Below are 20,042 nucleotides of genomic sequence, written 5' to 3'. Positions count from 1 at the left end.
CAAGACCAGAAGGCAAGGGGCTTCCCTGCTGCTCATGGTGAGAGGAGGTGGTTGGGCTGGCCTGGGCCTTTTCCCCCCACACGCATGTGGGTCACTCGTGGCCATCACTACCACCCAAGGTGGCTCTCAATCAATGTCAGGTGGGAACCCATGGCATAACTGGTAGATGAATGAAGAAAGCAGTCAAATCAGTCTGGCTTAGCATCCCTCACAGCCTGGTCTGGCCCCATCCTTACTCTGCCACACTCCGCTCTTGGGACTCAAGACTGAGCACCCAACCCCAGGAGCCAAGTCCTGATGCACAGCAACTGCATGCATGTCCCACAAGGTATCAAGAGCTCTTCTTGAGAGGACACTGAAGTTGAGAGACACTAAGTGGAGACACACAACAAGTCATCACCTCAAAGCGCTTGGTTACACGACCTGAACCTGGGCACATCAGTGATGTGATGAATGGTGGTCCTGGACAGAAATCCTTTTGTCAGTGGGTGGCCCATGCTCAACTGTGCTCCTTCTCATCAATACAAAATACTGAATTCAATCCTTCAATAATTTATTTCTTTATATCAGAGAATGTTTTTCAGTCATAGATTTAAGTTTGCAAAGTTCAACACAGGAGTAAATATATGTAAAAAAAAATCCTAGATGTGCAAATTTCAAGTTGCATTGTTTGAAATAATATAAATATTTTAATAAAACTTATGTTCACATTAATGTTCACAAAATATATAAAATTTAAAAGAAATAAGTCAAGAGTTATTTTAACTTTCTTTTTTAGAAACCTTTTTTTTTTTTTTAATAACTAGAAAAGATTCTAAACTTGAGAAGCAAATTAGAAGAGGTACCACCTCTAAAACAGTAGCAGCAAAACAGATGCTGAAAACTTAAGAAGTATTAAAGGAGAGGAGAGAAGCAGGTATCAGGCACAACAGTATAGGTGAGTTTGCTAAGGTACTGCAGAATGAGAAGTGAATGCATGAACTCCAGGAGTGAAATCTTGATCCTGAAGTACCTTATTACCAAGCTCCAAGCTGTAAGCACGATAACAGAATCACAGTAAGGATAACAGAAGTGAGAGATTGGGAGTGGGAGGTATGAACAGCAGCATATGTATTTCTGACAATTATAATTGAAGAGAAGAAAGCTACTTTGGCTTCAGAACTGAAGCCTAAGATGAAGGGTTTCAGGGGGTTTTCATTATGTTGAAGGCAATGACAGGGGAATTGCAGGGTTCGGTTTTTCCATCACATAGTTTTAAAAGGTGCTTCTGTAATCATGTTATCTTTCCAGCTATCTTCAGCTTTGGGAAAGGATCTAAATGGTGGTTAAGTGTATTGAAGGAGCAGACCACTACTGGTCTTGTTCAAGAGTGCAGTTTAGTTTGCCAAGAGCTCTGCAAACCCAGAACCACTCACTGTTACTACCCTAAATGCCTGCAGGAGCTCTAGCCTTGTTGAGCTCTGCAAGAACACAAGCAAGGAAACCAAAGCAAGTTTCTTCAGAGACCCTCTGTTTCAACTGCAAGTTGCATCAGCCTGTCCTGGAGGACCTCTCTCAGGAAAGACTTGCCTCTGACCAATATACGTCAACGCACAGTTCCCACACCTCCAACAGTAGTTGTGGTTTCTTGTCTGGGAGCAGGGGAGGTATTGAGAAAGAGGCAGAAGCAGGAAGCTCTTTAGACTCAAATGCTTCAAACTTCCTACCGGGAACTCCAAGAATTAAATACAGCATGACAGGAGCTTATTCATGAAAGACAGCTCTGTGCAGAAAGCAACCAGCCCTTCTCAGCAGTCCTTGTATGCAGTGTTTAGAGGAATTAAATACTTATTCCCAAGAACAGGAATAAACAGAACAAGAGCAGACAGCTTATGTTCCCCCCCCCCCAACCTCCCACTCCCGGGACTGATAAGTGTTTTGGACATAGCACCATTTCAGTTAAGGAAGTAGCTGGCACCTCGTTCTTGTTCTTCACCAACTCTTCCTTTCCACTAGCCATAGATCTGTTTGAACTGGTAGCATTCATTGCAGTAACCATTGCACTTGGTATTGCCATAGTGGTCACAAGCAGGGGCTCGGCAGCGCTGCTTCGGGGTCTCATCTGCAGCTGGCTCCCTGGGACTCCCCAGCTGCGCAATCTGGCCGCGGCGCTGGCACTCCTGGCACAGCTCCTCACTTCTGCACGCCAGGTTGTTCCGACACGAAGCCACAGCACACTGTCTCTTCTGGCTAGTCAATGCTGCTCGCTGTAAATCTCTGCGCTGTCCTGTTCTCTAGAAACACGTTAAAAACATTGTCAGTTATCATGCTGGCGACACGCGTAGCATTTCCATTTACTTTCAACTGTGCTAATGTGTTGTATATGTAACCACCAGGGGCTGTTAGTAAACACAGACAGCACACCGGTGCAAACAGTGCAAAGGCTTTGGGACACTGCTTTGCAGAGCAGAAAACTCAAATTGAAGCTAGCGGTCTTTTTAGCTCCTAGGAAAACACATTTCTTCTGAAGGGTACGATACCAAGAGCTGAGTTGTGCTTTACCAAAGATCATCATAAATACTGTCGTTTCTTAGAAAAAAACATTTTTTAATCTTTGGTAAAACTCAATTCTAGAGCCAGAACAAATCAAATGAAAACGCCTGGAATAGAAAATCTGTAATGTGCTCAATGAAAAAAGCAACGTGAAGCAGACTAAATTTCTTGACACTGCTGCATAGCCCTGTAGGTAAGAACTAAAGTCTCCAGCCAGCAAAACAACTGTTGGTCCAATTGCTTCCAGTGAAATTGCTGGTGAAATTCCAGTCAGGTAAAGCTGAACACAGCCATGCTTAACCTAAACTGAGAACGACCTCAATGGGTGCTGCTCAGTTGTAGGGGGTGGAAATCATGAGATACCTTGCACTTGTCTTCCCATGACACTTAGAAAAATCTAATTTTGCTGCATCCTATTACATGCTTTGAGTTGTTCTCAGAAGAGAATAAACATGCCAAACAAGAGGAAGATTTTCAAAGTTCATACTTACTTCGGGCTGTCTCACTAGCTGTTCTTCTGTCCTTCTGGCTTCCTGAAATCGCTGGCTCTGGGCTTTAATGAAACAGTTCTGGCAGTAGCCTTCCAGCATGGTGCTACCCAGGGTGCCACAGTTGCGCTGCTGGCAGGACATGTTTTTGTGGAAGGCTGCAGCAGAGCTCCCTTGCTGACCAGCTGCTGAGGAATTCCTCTGAGATCTCCTCTGATGGCGTAGTAAAGCACTGTCTGTAATGCACAGTAAGGACAGGAGGAGTTTGAATAAGCCCAACAGATCGGATGACCCAAAGCTACTAAGAAAAGCTCTTCATTTTACAAAGAAAAAAAATCTACTAGCCTCAAGCATGGATTTTGGACAACCCAGAGACCCCCCAGTCAATGCACTTTCCTTCCGTTTACGTAAATAAGAGGGCTAATACAGACTGATCGTTACATCAGAAACTGCTCCAACAGCTGATTTGCTGAACTTGCTCTCAGCACAGAAACTGGATTCCACTGAAATCAAGGGGAATTTCACCACTGGTTTCAGAGTATTGCCTGTGATACATCCCAACTCTTCCTTCCCTTTCACCCTCCCCTGTTACAATCACATTGGGTAACGGAACAGAGCTAAATGGGTTAACATGCCCTACACTTATTAATCTCACGAGGCAATCTTATATATTCCACAATCGCAAGGAAAGCATTTTTCCTTGTGACCAACACTGCAAAATAAGCTTTTGCAAGCTTTTCAAGCTTTTACACAAGCTCATAATTTGAAAGTACATGAGAAGGGCAGTATTGGCATGCTTGTCAGCAATGAAAGACATGAGCATTATTCCTCTTACACGTGCCTTCTGCCCTCTGCACCCAAGGACACTTTGACTGTGTAATCAACCAGAAGCATGAAGTTGAAGATTTCAAGACATGATTTATCAACAATTACTTTTTTTATGGGCTTGACATGTGCATGTGTGTACTTGATACTACCGAGAAAGATTTCAAGGTACATCATAATAATATACTTGTACTTATTCTGTATTATCTTGCACACACGTTGTGTTTGCACATTATCTACAGGCAAATTTTGCTTGCTTTATTTATTGAAGTGACTTCAGAGTGTTATACCAGTTTTATCTTCAAATTCACACCAGACTTTTTAAGCTTGCCTTAAAGCTTTGCCTTACAAACACAACTGGTTTTCAGTAGCATCAATACAATACCACTTCCCTCACCAATTCCTACAGCTTCTCTAGTTATTATGAAGTTTAACTGGAGAAAATTCATAGCAAAACATTATTGCAGTTGAAAGGCATTAAATGTGACTCTTCATTGACTAAGTTTTGCTTCCACGAAAGCCAATGGGAAGCTTTGCAACAGATTTCACAGTAGTCCCACATGTTACTGTATGCCTCTTTCTAGAATAATAATTGCAAAAAAGCATGTTTTCCTCACGCTGCTACTTGTGCTCAACACTGTTTCTGTCAACCCGTTTTTTTAGGGCACAGTGTGTGCTGAACTTCAGTTTCACAATCTGCACCACATCTGACAGAGCTCACTTACCATGGTTTTCCCTGTACTCAAAGAAACACAGAGTGCAAAAGCCCTCATTCTGAGGGGTTCCAAAGAACTTGCAGCCAGGTTTCCTGCAGAGGTTACTTCCCCTCTTCTCCTCCGGACCGTGTGGGGCATGAGGCAGTGGTGCCAGCGGTGGCTCTTCACAGTTGTTGTTGGGAGCCTGATGGCAAGAATGCTGAAGGAGGCTTGGTGACATCTGGGATGGGTCAGATGTAGATCTCTGGTGGCACGTGGGCAGAAAACCAGGGCCGCCATTCGAGGAGCGCTCTGTAGTCCTTTTGAAACAAGTGCTGCATATGCCATTAAAGGTCCTGTTGGCCTTCTGAAGGCACACGTTACACGTGGCATAGTCTACCTGTCTCTGGTCATCCAAATTGTTACGAGGAGCGCGCTGTCTGGAATTGTAGCAGCGTTCGCAAAGTCCATTGTGTTGCACGTTCAAGGTGAAGGGACAGTCTGGAGTCCTGCATTTCATGGCAGTGGTTTCACTGTAGAGGAAGAGGCTTGGAGCAGTTGGAGGCGCGGAGCGAGGCCCTGCTACAGACTCTTCAGACATCCATCCCCCAGGTTCACAAACTTCACCGCGGGAGGAGCCTGATCCAGCTACTTTTAGTTTCTCAGGTGCTGCTTTAGAGGTCTGCTTTCTTCCTTTGCTTCCCTGTGACCTCCGCTCAAAGCACTCATGGCAGTAGGGCTGAGTGTTCACAGACATATAGAAAGGGCAGTTCGGAGTTTCACATTTCACCTGTAAGAGGGAGAGCTGGGAAAAAGACAGCTCCTGTCTGGTCCTGGAGCAGGTCTCTCTTCTAGCAGGCTCAGCATTCTCCTGCCATTTCTTGTACTCATGCTGCACCAGTTGAAAGTAATCCTCCACAAGGTTTATTTCTTTGGGTAGGTTGCCTTCATCCAACCTGACAAACAAACAAAAAAAATTATCACCGGTTGAAAAGGGCAGATGGTAGGGGGTGGAGACAAATACAAGCCACGTGGGGAGGAAATGTAGATTTAATACACATCCATATTACTCAGCTAGAAGATCCAGGATGTTAACTGTTGCTGTAAATGGAAATAATTTTAAAAGCAGGTGTTCAGTGATGTCAAATGGAGACTTTCACATCTGAAGAAATGGTCTTACACAGTGCTAAACACAGAAGTATTCTTGGAAGGATTTTCAAGGTAAGGGTTTACTGTCTATGAAAGATGTATGCAGGAAGGCTACAGATAATCTCTCAGAAATAAAAAGCAAAATCCCCCAAATTCTAAATTCCTCTGAAGACCAATGCTCAGCTGAGCTTAGAGTGTTTGACCACCCTCTTCACAGCCCATGCTCAGAACAAGCCTTTCCTCCTGCGGAATTGTATCATGAAATACTGAGTCATTGTGAAATCTGCTCCCTTTTTTTGCTCTATGGGGTCTGCATCTACCAGTCAGATTCTTTAAACAAACTAGGTGGCTTCAATTCAGTTGAAGCAATGCTAGAACCCATCACAGAATCCCTACGTGACCCCGACCGCGGGAAAACCCCACATCACAGCTTATCGTGCAATAGCTCAGAGGACGAGGAGCTAGCACTGCCGGTAATACTTGAGAACCCATTGTGGCAGTGGCACTCGACAGCATAGAGATGTCACCGTGGGCTGTAATGGGAGAAGTGACAGGGGATACGGGGAGTTACAGAGGGATGGGCAGGCATTGCTGCCAGCAGTCCCCAAATTAGAGAAGCTGGTGAGTGCAATCAGCTGCTCCACACATTGCTGACTGCTAACTGCCAGGGGGACAAGGGCAGGTGCCAGCTCCTCCACTGGCCACAGCTTCCTGTCTGCTGCGACGCTGCAAGAACGCACCCTTTCAAGGCATCTGTATGTTGAGCATACTGCCAAGTACTTGTCTGCCTAGTGCAGACAAAATTACACCACTGCACTTTATGCAATTTACCCTTCAATGAAGCGCAGGAGTTCTGCCTAACTAGTTCCTGGTTTTAACTACTTCTCAGACACTCCCTGAGTAACGTGAAAGCCACTGAAACTAGTCTGCTGGCTTTACTCTTCTAAAATATTAGGCTCATGCTGCTAAATCTGAAGACTTTGAGACCGACTCAAGCCCATACCACTTAAAACCATGTGAACGGTAACACCAATATTTTATACTGCAGAGGGCAAACGTGCACTGTCATGGAAGGAAAGAAACAGGGAAGGGGCACACACACAGGCTGGTGTGGCTCTACCACCACCTTAAACAACATAACTAAGGAAACAGGAATGACACTCACTTTGCAGCGTTAATTAGATGAGTTGTACCATGATCCCAGCCTTGCACTGGAATTTCTATGACTATCAAGTAGTCCTTTAGCAGCTGCTCTTTATCCCTCTCCTCCACATCTGTCAGAAAGTGCACGCTCAAATCCTCGAATCTGCCTCGTTCGCTGGTGACCAGAGGGACAGCCCGGATTTCTGTGTGGAAACACAGTGGGTTAGCAGAGATACTTTACCTGACAGGAATAACCACAAGATACAACACAATGGAGATGTCAACACTGCTGCTGAAATTTGGAGAGACAAGAGACTGCCAAGACCAACTGGTTTCCGAACAGTGTGATTAAGAGAGGATGCAGACACATCTGTCCCACACATCTAGTCCCATCCTACTGGGATTTTTAACATCCCCATAGCAATTGCCTTCTCCCTGGGGGCAGTATCATACAGAGTTTATTACACCTTTTCATAAGATGATGCCCGAACCTGAATCTAGAGAACTGTTATCCATTTGGATAAGATACATTAAAAATGGCAAAGCATGTATCTCACTACCCCTGCTAGGCAGCTGCACACAGCTGTGAGACCAAGTCCTTTGAAGCTTCTTTTATGGTGGTACATGGAAAGGAGGCCAGCACACAGCGAAGCAGAGGACACCCTTTGATCCCAGCCTGGAAGCAGGTGAGCTGTACTCCACTTTCAACTGGCATTTTAAAGACAATTTTTAGTTTCTATTCAGATTTACAGACACAGCTGTTTCTGCTTACATTTTAAGAACATATTCCAAAGAAATCTCTTACATTAACTTTTAAAATGCAAATATTAGCCAAATTATATTTTAAATGCTGCATCAGCATAGAAGTATTGAAGAGGCTACGCAAATACTAGACGAAGTACTTGAAAAATACCTGGCCCACTGTCCTTCAGGGTCACTAGAGGTGTAAAATGCATATTGTCATAGCCAAGCACAATCGGATATCTGTAGCATTCTTCAGCTGGCCAAAGGAGTGGCAGGTAAACACCACCAACATTCAGAGGCGCAAAACTGGAGCCTGATTCTAAACTTCTCACCACTTTATCTGCACAAGGAAGAAAAAAAAATCTGTTAAGCACAAATATGTATGTGCTATAGGTAACAGAAAAACATTCTGGGTGTTTAAAATAATTGCTGAAACTCCTAGTTCTGATTTTGCTAACTGCTGTTTTCAGGTAGATGTATTTCAGATCGCTAATTCAGCACAGACTAAGGTAATCCTTCACACGAGATGACTTGCTGGGCAACTCACCTGCGAGGACAATGATTGGTCTTCTGAGGATGTTAGCAAGGATGAAGATGTGGATTTCTTCCAGTGCGTTATAAGGAAGCCTGTTTCGAGCCCCAGATGTTTCTGGAGAGGTCATTTCAATGAGGTATTCCCACTCCTCCTCCCAGTTCTGAGGAAAGAAACATCCGTCAGCAACGGTTTAAAGACACGGAGGTCAGGAACCAACTGCAGCACTCAAAATACTCATGTTTTCCCATTTCCTCCAAAGAAAGAATATTTCCTCTCTCCACAAACAGTGGGATCCGTGAAGCCAAAGAATCAAAGAAAATCAGCAAGGCAACACTGAGAAGCATTCAGGAAACCGCACAATTCCCTCAGGCCGCCTTACCCGGGTGTCATAGCGGAGTCCCGTCTCTACAAACTCCTGGGATTTAATAGCCTCCCGCTGCCAGCGCAGCTTGAAGTTCCGCGTATCAATCTCCCTGAGGGCGCTAAACAATGTTTTTCTCAAGACGAGGTCAATATCTTCAATACCCCACATGTACTGTGATGCAGCGTGCATGAGGCAATTTCCATCACCTAAAGAAAAAAGAGTACAGGTTTTAAATAGCTACTTAAATAAAACCCCACCAACAAGTAGGATGTGGAATTAACTACGCAGCACGTACACATATTCCACATGCACTTTTCATTAAGCCTCTGCCAGAGGGCTTTTCACAGGAAGATGGCAGCTGTGAGTGCTCTGCTCAGGGGAAGAAAGCAAGTTGTCCCCTCTCTACTTCTTGTCCCTGCGCTGGCTGGTGAACTGTACTCAGCAGCGGTGGGAAACCTGCCCCTTATCTATCTTACTTAACTGCTCCTTATTTATCTTACTAACTTGGACTGATCTCATGAACTAAATTTTGGGGTTGCCTGCAGATGTCAAACAGTTGCGACGGCTTTTAAACACAACCAAGTCATCTTAAAAGTTCAAAAGAATGTGTAAATCTCCCTCACCAGTGTTTAAACAAACGTACACCTGATGGCAGAGGGCTGAGAAAATGGAAAACACAAAGAACATCCTATAGTAACACCTCCCCTGACGAGCACTGCATAGGAAGGCTTGGCATTTGTCTGTGCATGGAGGAATTATAATGAATTATAATGACCTATTCTTCCCTTTCTGTACCTATTTCATTTATGTAAAGCAATCGTAGGAACACCTCTTGCCTTCCTCTCAGAACTGATAGCTGTATGTATGCTGTGCTGTTGAAAATTTCATGTAGAGATTCGCTTTTCTAAAGCACAAAATTAAAATTAGCTAACTGAAAACCATAATTATTTGCCTTTCATTTAGACAACGACTTCCATTGAAGGAGTCCTCTTTACATGTAGGAAGAAAAGCAGAGTTCTGCAATTTCACAGGGAAGGAACTGAGAAACTGAGTAGTTAATAAACTTAATTGAAAGGTGTGACAAAGTATTTGTATGGCTCTGTTTCAAATTCTACCTCTATCAACCCTCTTCAAAAGCCTTTTTGAAAGAGAAATAGCAAGAACCATTACTGTCATGTCCTCAGATTCAAAACTAGACCTGGTGTTTAATACAATGGTAAACAGATTCACTGAAAATTAAGAAATCATATTAATTTCCTTCGAAGAGAGGACATCAACCATGATAAATCTGCTAGATTTTTCTTGGGCAGGGGAGAGAGGAAAAAGAAAAAAAAAAAAAGACCCCAAACTTAAAACCATGCATTAGGCTACATGCATTATGAGCTCAAGTAAGTCATTTGTGAACACTTTGCTATTTTTTCTGTGAAACTGCTCAGAAAAACCTACAACAGACACCAGATCCTGAATAAGTACCATTTGAAACATACTTAACATTTTATAAATTGTTATGGTCTCACTGCATATCAGGTTCCTACCACAGACTTCTGGTTTCTGAATGGTGTCTTGCAAAGCTTACTTAACGTCTGCAGACTGTGTACTCGAGCTCAAAAAAATCAGGGAAGAGCATATAATATTGAAAACCTGACTGGGTTTCCTTCTGAACAAGAGAGATGACATATTAATCCCGTTAAAATTTTCCCTTTGCAAAATCTAGAGCAAAGATAAGATTTTTTTTTCTTCTTCTTTCAGAGCTGACTTTCAGTTCTTTATTGAGAAGCAGCGCCCAAAATTCCTTACGCAGCACTTGGAATTCCCCAGCGCTGTTTGACTAGCAGTTGAGCAACAGTTGTACTTTTTGTTCTGCTGCGCGCACGGCTGCACAGCGAAGCCTCCCTCGGACTTTCCCGGGGGGTGTGGTTGGGCGAGCTGGAATGAATGCCTATTCATTATACAAGTGAAATCGCTACAGCCAATAGATGATGGAATTTTAAATTATTTTTTTTTTAAGTTTCAATTTTTATACCTCCTACCGCCTGCTTTCTATCCACCATTCACATGCCTGCAAGTAAACGCGCAGTGATTCTTTTTGTAAGGAGAGAAATTACACCATAAACTCGTGTACATATTAGGTAAAATATACATTAAATGATCCTGTAAAGATCACTTTGCTTTGAACAGTATGAACAACTAAAGCCTTCATTAAAAAAATGTACATTTTTCTGAAGAAAGCCCATCTTTGAAGGAACTAGTATTCCTCCCACATCTGTGGGTTAAGCAGTCAAATGCTTTTAAAATTTTCTTCATGCCATGTGGGAGAAAAAAAAAATCACCATAGTTTTTCCACTCATTTGAATAACATAATTTTCTGGTCTAGTACACGGCTTCTCCAGGCTTCCGTCAACCATCCTCTCCTTCAGCCCAGTCTGCCTCCTGCAGAGCTGCAGCTACTTTGCATAAACCACGGGTTCCCAAAGCCACTCCTCCTGCGCAAGCACTTGATGACCTTACAGCACCAGACGGAAGCCAAGTGCAATGCACTGGCTGCACGGGCAGTGGGGGATCACAAGTTAACCCCTTTTGCTTTGCCATCCCTAATATTTCAGCATCCTGTGTACTGGTACACCTACTCACGGATAGGACCCAGGTTCATAAATTGTTCCCAGTTATAACACTGGTCTAGGGTCACAACACAAGGCACCAGACCCTGTTCACTGAACGTTGCGTTAGCAGCAGTAAGGGCCTCTCCAGGCAGCTTTGATCCCTGCAGAACTCCTATTAACATCAGATGCGGGATTCCAAAGCCTACACCGTGGGCATAAATTACATACACTGTCCATTTTCATAGTAGGTCTGTTAGAGTGCATCTCTTGCAGTGAAGTTTTGAAGACACACTTGGAGTGATGTTACCCTCCTGGTACCTGCAAAGTACTGCCTGCCCTACCTGAAACTCTCATCCTCTGGAAGTTCAAGCTTACCCAGTCTTCACCGACAGACTAATTACAACCATGGGAATTTCATGCAAGAGCAGAGGCTGCCCACAGAAGCCCACCATAAGGTCAGGGCCTCAATTACAGTAACAGAGATGTACATTTGGATCAGGCTCTTTAAGGTCACAGCAGCTGCATCTGCATGGTGGTTGTTTTCATGGGTTTTGTAAAATACAATTGTGTGCAAACAGGAAAGAAAAGACTGTGGTCTAAGAAGACAAGGACAATATACATATAAACAGAGAGGAAAATAAGCTTCCTAATAGCATAATGTACAGACTTGAACTAGGCTGAAGGTCCACCACACCCAGTTTTTCTATAACCAGTGTCATCTGCTCCTTGAGCAAAGCATATATATTTCCCATAATCTTGGTGTCCTCAGTGTCCCAGTCTACTTTCCCATTTGGGGCATGCTATGCTGTAGGGAATCCTGAGTCTAAGCTTGGAGTTGCATGACCGTAAGTCATAGCCGTTACCAAATCTTTCCTGCACTGAACGTGAAATGCCCAGCAATTCTCACAGTCATGTGCAAAGTTTTCCTGCTTGACAACACGGGCTCTTGCACCCTGCTAAGAAAACGCTGCACTATCGCTATTTCATTTATAGCGCCTGACGCAATATACATAAAGTAATGCTAACATGAAGTTCTCCGACCAGCACTGATCCTTCAAATAAGAAAGTGTGCGATGCCCTCTTGCCACACAAAGGCGGCTGCCCTGTGCCAAGAGAGGAATGACTGCTGAGCCCCGAGGGAAGGCAAGAGCTCGCAGAGCCCACCAGGCAGCCAAGCCCACCACCAGTGAGGTCAGCTTGCCAGGGGCAGCGTGCTCCCACAGGCACCGATATTACAGCTGGGTCATCACCAAACCTTGCCTGCCAGTCACAACTGGCATTTCAACACGAGCGCAAAGACCTGCTCACAACTTACCATTAGTCTTCAAAGGCACAAGTCTCCTGACTTCCATGCACCAGTTCAGCTTCCTCTGGCGCTCCAGTGAAGTCTGGGTGGCCTGGTCAGTCAGCGCCTTCTGAAGTGTTTCCCGAAACTGAGGGCAAAACTGGCACATTCTGAACATTTCTATGGTGTATCTGTGCATAGTCCTGAAGTGGTGAATTATTCCATTGGGGGGTTTGACCAGATCTTCAGGTGTTCTCTCTCTAATCTTCACAGCTTTCAGCATATTGCTCTGATATAAAGCCTGAGGAAGGACATGTTGGCCAGCCATGTTCCCAGACAAAATCTGAAACAAAAAAGAAAAGGATTCTCTTATTGACATGTTAGTGTCCTTGGACTGCAGTGCTATCACTTCTGCAGAGACTGAGAATGAACTTCCAAGTGCGGGATTCTGGTTGTTTTTTTGCCCAAAAAGTACACAGAACGGACACAGTCCACCAAGGCTTACATAGCTGATCATTTTCAAAGTTCACATCCATCATTCTGTCCGCATTACTCAGATATAGCCACTGAACAGCTTATTTCACTCATTTACTGTGATCACTTACTGAAATATTGAGGAGAATTTATTCATAATGAAGGAAATTACATCATTGTTCAAACAAAGGCATTTAAATGAAAGCAAGGATAAAAAAAGGCAAGATCAAGGGAAGGGAAAATTATCTTGGAAACTTGACTAATTGATAACTGCACAGTAATGCCATATGAACCTGCTGAACTTTCAGCACGTTCCAAGCTCTTGTTTTGATGACATGCCAAAAAAAGCAGGTAATGACCATTTCAGCTTTCTGCAGCCCGTGCATTCTGAGAAGCGATGCTTGGGATAGTACAAAGAACCTGAATAATTAATTACACATGTGCTAGTATCCATCCCATACTTACAGAGGCTGAAGATGGTAAATAAGGTATTAGTAGCAGAGCAAGTACTCAAGGACAGACTTATGTTACTCTTCTTGAGGCTCCTTATATTTTGTGAGCAGTGGAGCTGCTGCACAGAGGTGCTTGTGCAGCATGTGGGGGTGCAAAGAGCAGTGCCAGTATTACTCACCCCTAAGTCAACAGAGCTGAAAAAGCATTTCCACTTGGCTCAAAAACCCCAATATTTTTCCACAGTGGGACAAGTAATGTTTACTGCCCTGCATCCCTTTCTTCAGTATCTCCGGCCTCATAGGTTACAGCAGGAAGAACAAAAAAACCCCATAACCTCAAACTATCTACAGCCTGAAACACTTATTCAGAGCACCCTAACGTTGCGGCTAGCTACAGCCAAACAGACGGACCACATTCACACATCTCTCCAGACTCCCGTGCACTACAGCAGCTAATGCTATGAACAGCTATTTTTACGGGGAGAGACTCTCCATGCTGTCCAGGTAGATTACTTCTGTGTCTACAAACAAAGCAAAGTTTCTAATAAGAAAAATAAAGGTTTGCAGACATAACGTTTAGAATTCAGCTGGTCACCTTAGAAGAGAATACCACTGTAATATGAATTCAGCGACAAATACCAAGTCATAGGTATATATCAAGACCATGCCCACCACAAGGAGCAACGGAAAACCAAACTGTGCGACTATTGGGATATTTCCTAACAGTGGCAGGAGTCTGGAGGGCCAGAGAAAGAAAGGAGGACTGCAATCTGAGGGCCTGACCACAAGCCTGTGGGGACAGAAGACCCAACTTGCACAGAAGGGCTTCAGCACGTCCTTCCATACAGGGAACGAGCGAGAACATCCAGCTCCAGTCACCCTTCCGGAGGCTGGGAACGGCTCTCAGGGTGAGGGACCTCCAGCTCCCGCTGCCAAGAGCTGCCTCCTGCAGCCTGGCCAAGAGCCAGCTGGCCGAGACAGCCGGTGGACATCCTGTCAAACCCGAAATAGAGGCAGGTGATACACGAGACAGCGCAGTCCTCTCTGCCCAACCAGGGCAATGTCATTCACACCGTGTTATTTCCTCTGCTTGTGGCAGAGCACTAGGAACAGTGCTCAGAGCTGTCAGCTCTTGCAACACGTGGGAACGCTTTCCTTTCTCTAATAAAGATGGTATATTATAAATGTTTTCCCTAAGAATATACAACCTTAAAATAGAAACAACATGTTTTCTCATCCCCCACAGTTTTATACATACCACTCACATAATCCTACGTTTAAATGTACGGATGATTTAAGAAATATATAAACAACCACCTATTAATCTGCTTCATAATCACAGCTCTACTTTGCTTGGCGACGAGCAGAATATCGAATCCCTTCGTTACGTAAGTAGAGTCATTGAGTCAATAGGTTGATTTTTTTTTTAACCCAAATAAAGACTTATCACATGATTAAGCACTACTGACATGGCCCCTTGAAATGGTTATTTCCAGCTTTAAGCAACAAAAAGTACTGAGCTTACAGAAGCATTCACTGGAACCGTACTACTCGATGCTCTGTTCTGCAGGTACGCTTTCCCCTCCATGCACGGAAAATACTACGACATTTGCAGTCACCAAACATCAATCAAGGCAGAAGCCGAACAACGCTGGTTTTAGAAAGCGGTGATGAAACAAAAGCAACTCAGCAGCCCCATGAGCCGGTGATTCAGAGAGCAGCAAACTCAGCTCCAGCTGCGCTGGTTTGTGCTGGGCGCTGCTCTAACCTTTCCACACGTAGCTCCTGAGCTCGCAGGAAAACAAAACGCTGCGGACTGGCTAGGCAGCTGTCTCACGCCGCGTATAACTTCCCTGTTTATCCCCCCAGGGACGCCTGGGGTCAGGCTATTTCTGTCCCCTGCCCTCTGCCCGAAACGGCCGTGCCGTGCCGGCTGGCCCGGGGCTCGGCGCCCCCCCAGCCCCTCCTGGCCCCAGCCGCGGCCGAGAGCCGCTCCGGCAGGGCTCCGCGCCCCGCTCCGCCGCTCCTGCCGGCCCCGAGCCATCAACAGAGGGCACAATTTCCTCGCCCGGCAAAGGGCTGCCGACAGCAGCCCCGGAGAGCCGAGGCGCAGCCTCCCTCCGGCCGCTGCTCGTCGGGCAGCCGCGGCCGCCTCCCCGCCCGGCGGGGCAGCGCTCACCTCCGTGCCGCCGGGCTCCTCCGGGAGGTCCTGCCCGTGCGTCCTGCTCAGCAGCCGGGCCGCGGCGGGGGGACACAGCCGAGCCCCGCAGCCATCCACGCCCGCGGAGCCCGCGGGGCCGTGCCGGCAGCGGGCCCGGGGTGCCCTGGCCGCTCCGCCGCCTCCGCCGCCCCCTCCCCGCCGGAGCTGCTGCTGCCGCCGCCGCTGCCTCCGCCGCGGAATGAAGGGCTGAGCCCAGCCTCTTGTTTTTTTTTCCCCTTTCTGTTTCAGCGACCGGGCGAAAGAAAAAAAAAAAAAAAAAAAAGCACAACACAACACACACCAAGAAAAAAAAAAAACCCACCGGGGATTTCCACCGTCAGCGCTTGGGACTTTCCGACATGTGACAACCGCAGCGCCGCCAGCCGCCGGCTCCCAGCAGCCGCCGCCAGGGGCCGCCGCAGCGCCCCGTGCCTCCGGAGCCCGTCCTCGGCCCGATGCCCCCGGCCCGGCCCGGCCCGGCCTGCCCGGGGGCTGCGGCAGCGAGGCGGCTCCTGCCCGTGCGAGGGGAGCCGGGGCCGTGCCCGGCCCGCAGCCTGCCCCCCGGTTGTGTCTCCCCCTCTCGGCCGGGCGGGCACAGGCCCCGTGGGCTCACCCGAGCATGGGGAAGCCTCCGTGTCCCCCTGCCTTCTTGCTTGATGGTACCCCTGCCACGCTGTCCCATTTGGTGCTGTTCCTCTAAGCCCTCCCACAAACTCAAGCCCTTATGCTTTCTCTGAGGCTACCTGTACTCTGCCATTTTGGCTTTGTATGTCAGTAACCACTGCTGACTTTATTTTTGTTAATTAGGGGTTACGCTCTTGATACATAATCACTTAGATCCCCATACTGGTATTTTAGGAGGTGTTAACGGGCTTTAATCCAGCCCTGCACAAGGTAAGGCCAGTGCAGGTGTGGGTCAGGACTCAAGCTGTGGAGTTCAGGAGGTAGTAGTGTCAGGGCAGGTTGGTAAGCTCTTGTCCACACCTAGCAGCTTGTAGCAATTGTTGAATTTAATGATTGCAATCCATTAATTCACACCTTCAAACAGTATCCTGAAGTCTGTGCAATGGAACAACTAAATAAAATACAATACTTAGGGCCTGTAGGTGCAGCTTATGGATGTGATCTGTGGTGGAAATTGGCAGTGCCTTGCCCACGAGGCTTGAAACCTGAAGGCAGGCAGAAATAAAATACAACAAAGTTTGTTGTGGTCTTACAAAGCTCTACCCCTACCGATGCTGAACTCCTACCAGTTGCTGAGCGTCCACCCTTCCCACTGACTTGAGAAGCTGGGGTTGCCCCACACCTTGAAATCAGGCCTTAAGTCTTGACTCCTGTCATAGAAAGGTGGATTTTGGAAAAGTTCCCTTGTCTCACCTCCTTTAGCACCAGCTGGCTCAGCTCATGCTCTTGTGTCACATGCTGTACTTATGTGACAGCATATTCTTTCCCAATGTTGAAAGCCCCTGTGTAGCCTGCTGTCCTTCTTTCTCTGTCTTTGTTAGAAAAGAAGTCAATGACATAGCTGGAAAAATAATAATACTTTCCATTTTTATTTTTTTACCCCTCTCTCTAGAGAGATTTATTACAAAAGATTTTTTTTTTTTTTTTTTTTGGCCTAGCCTCTCAGTTGCCTTGGAAAGTAGTAGTTAGGTAGGTAAGGCTCTGCACTTAAGGATTGATGGTCTGAGGGTTGACTGAGATCCAGGGAGGCTGGATGCCTGAGGGGAGAGGGCCTGAGTGATTACTTGCATAACTAGGGCAGCGGCTGGGGTGTGGTTTACCCCGAGTGTGTTTCCTTCAGCAGTGAAGTCAGTTTAAAACAGAACTTGCCATTCTCTGCTCCTGGACTTTTTTCCCTATCCCCTTGGGTGTGCCAAGGTACTGGGTTATTTAAGTGATCTGATTAGAAAACAGCTATACGTATATATAAGTGCATGTGTGTATGTTTTTACCCAAACCATTTTTCTCTCTGACTCTCAGCTAGCTACACAGAGAGCATTTGAAGTGATGGTGAATTGCACCATGGAGTGGGAATGAGGAGTTAAGGTAGGAAGCAGGGAAAAAGGAGCTGACTTATCCCTGCTTTTTATGTAAAACTACAGCAAATTGATAGAGGAGTGGTTCTAGCTCCTTTTGTTTGTGTTGTTTTTTGTTTGTTTGTCGATCCTGTGAGAAAACAAAAGGAAAGTAAGTGTGAGTAAAGAGACTAACATGTATTCTGCAGGTATTAGCTGAGAGCCTGTGAGGGAAATAGCGAGTCTGAGGAAAAACTGAAATGGCAACAGCTTATTTTTGTTGCTCTAAGCACATCTGAATATTCATAATTACTATTTACTCCTTAATAAACTAAACGCTGATTGCACGTGGCTAAGGCTGATGTTTATCATACAGGTCTGAGCAGGATGGCAGGAATTCATTTGATCTGAGTTTGCACAGCACAAAATGAAGTTCAGTCTTGTTAACCGGATCTCCTAGGCAATACAGCAATACGCTTGAAAACATCAACAACACCAATAATTATCAAATACATGAATATACATTCCTCTTCTAAGATATACTCCTGTTTCTTATAATTATACACCATAGTTTATCCCACTGTTTCTGTCTAATATAAACATGATATAATAATATAAACACACACACATATATATATAAGGACAGGGAAAGTTTTTTTCTTTGAAGTGTGTGCATATATGCACACACATATATATGATGCATATTTTTGTGTATGTATACATACACGTATCTATCATAGGGAATGGGTAAGTTGTCTTTGCCATTCAAGACAGGATAAGAAATAGGGAGTTTGAGTTCCAGCAGCCTATATTCTGGCTAGGCATAAGGGGGGGTGGGGGTGGGGGAACACCCAACTTAGAAGTGGCAAAATTAGTATAACCCTGGAGTAGACTGTCTAGTGAAGCTGCAGAATAGCCATCTTTGGAGGGTATTTAAGTGAACAGTGTGCACATCAATCAATAATGATTGTTTATGGTGCTTGGGAAGGAAAAGTTAATTTCCCAAGGCCCCATTCAGCTCTGTTTCTCTAAATTATTTTAATTATTTCACTTCTCTTTACTGTTCAGGAAGGAGGAGCTTATGCTCAGTAGATTATACCAAGACCTCGGTGTGTTCAGAACATCATTACCGAATGTTTTAGAGGTTGCATTAGGAAAGACTCATTGTGAAGACAGTACTTCTGTAGTATTCTATCACAGGATCATGACTGTGACAATATTTATGATAGCAACATTCAGGCTTTAATAACTCGATCACTAGCCAGGTCTTTTGGTATCAGATAGTTCTGTAAGAGGCGTGATTCATCTAGAAGGGAGGAAAAGGATCATAAAAGGGAAATCCCTTCTATTGCAATAGCAGTGCTTGAGGTCACGCTTGAGTTCAGCACTTCTGTCTTCCAGGAGCCCTTTCATTACTTCTTTTCCTGGCGGAGAAGTGATGCGAAGGGCTTGTCAGTATAGAGGAGAAACAGGGAGGAAAATCCCTTTAACCTGTATCAGACAGAAAACTGGTGCTAACTACTGAACTAAGTAGTGATGGTTAAAAAAATAAAATAAAAAAAAAATTACCAAAACTCTTCTCTGCCATTTAGACAGAAAGAGCTGAAGTGGTTTTATGAATTTTCCATACACTCATCTAAACAAAATAAGAGAAACTCCAGATTCCCAAGGAGACTTCTAACGTGTTGTGGCAAGGGGCTGTGCTGGAAGTAGAGCTTCCTACTTATACCAAGCTTCCCTCTTCTTTTCATCTGCTTTTCCTTTTTTTTTTTTTTTTTCCTTTTTTCTTTTTTGTGTGTTCTTCTTGTTAATGCTGCTGATAGAAATGTCAGAAGTAAAAGGACTGGTATTGCAGAGGGATCCAAATAAACTGAAAGTTCAGATCTTGTCCTGGCTACTTTTGTTGAGATGTAGGTTAAAGATCAAGAATAATATTGTACCATTAAGGCTGGTGACACATTCCAGTAAAGTACCTGTGGAGGGAAATGTTAGATGTCTTTAAGAACAGGTTATATTAGCTATAAGTAGATAAAGTATGGCTGGTCCTGCTTCATGGCATGGAGGTAGTGGGCAAGCCGGAATCTCAGAGTGCATTTCCAGCAGTGTTATATAGGAGATTCTGTGAAAAGTGTGAAAAGTTTGCTATGGTAAAGGTAAAATCTTTCCAACTTGATTTGTATCTATCATACATTCCTCTGATATCTGTCGATACTGGGTCCAGCCTCAGGGCCTCTGAGACATGTGGGTGTGTATGTGTATGTTTGAGATAGCAGCAAAGCCCAGCATTACTGACCCTCTGCAGTGTGTAATACAGAGAATTCACATAAGCCCCCAACAAGAAATGAGCAAAAGACCAAAAATATTTTTGTCTGAGAGAGCAAAGTGCTTTCAGTGGATTTTGAAACAGGCTGAGGCAGGGCTTGTGGCTAAATTGAAGAAAATTAGGACAGCTGTAGGAGGCCAAATCAAAGGCTTGTCTGGCTAGCTCAGTGCGCTGTTTCTCACAGTGGTTGAGAAGATGCCTAGCAAATAGTATAG

General features: G+C 45.0%; 1 protein-coding gene across 4 annotated transcripts; it reads right to left on the bottom strand.

The window, feature by feature from the left end:
• Positions 1–548: 548 nt before the first annotated feature.
• Positions 549–16,199, bottom strand: TNFAIP3 (TNF alpha induced protein 3). 4 transcript variants are annotated; one of them, XM_040552540.1, is made up of 9 exons: positions 16,100–16,199; positions 12,391–12,703; positions 8,491–8,681; positions 8,124–8,271; positions 7,746–7,916; positions 6,855–7,035; positions 4,571–5,496; positions 3,024–3,256; positions 549–2,273 (listed from the first exon to the last, which is right to left on the bottom strand). In XM_040552540.1, the coding sequence occupies exons 1-9, from the start codon at positions 16,166–16,168 to the stop codon at positions 1,992–1,994; spliced, it is 2,514 nt and encodes an 837-aa protein (XP_040408474.1). In that variant the 5' UTR covers positions 16,169–16,199; the 3' UTR covers positions 549–1,991. The 4 variants fall into 4 exon arrangements, with proteins under 4 accessions (XP_040408474.1, XP_040408477.1, XP_040408476.1 ...); XM_040552543.1 differs by lacking the exon at positions 16,100–16,199 and adding an exon at positions 15,809–15,916; XM_040552542.1 differs by lacking the exon at positions 16,100–16,199 and adding an exon at positions 15,466–15,734.
• Between the last annotated feature and the right edge of the window lie 3,843 nt (positions 16,200–20,042).

Source organism: Cygnus olor, chromosome 3 (genome assembly GCF_009769625.2).
Source record: "Cygnus olor isolate bCygOlo1 chromosome 3, bCygOlo1.pri.v2, whole genome shotgun sequence".
Taxonomy (NCBI): Eukaryota; Metazoa; Chordata; class Aves; order Anseriformes; family Anatidae; genus Cygnus; species Cygnus olor.
This window is presented reverse-complemented; position numbering and strand designations above follow the sequence as displayed.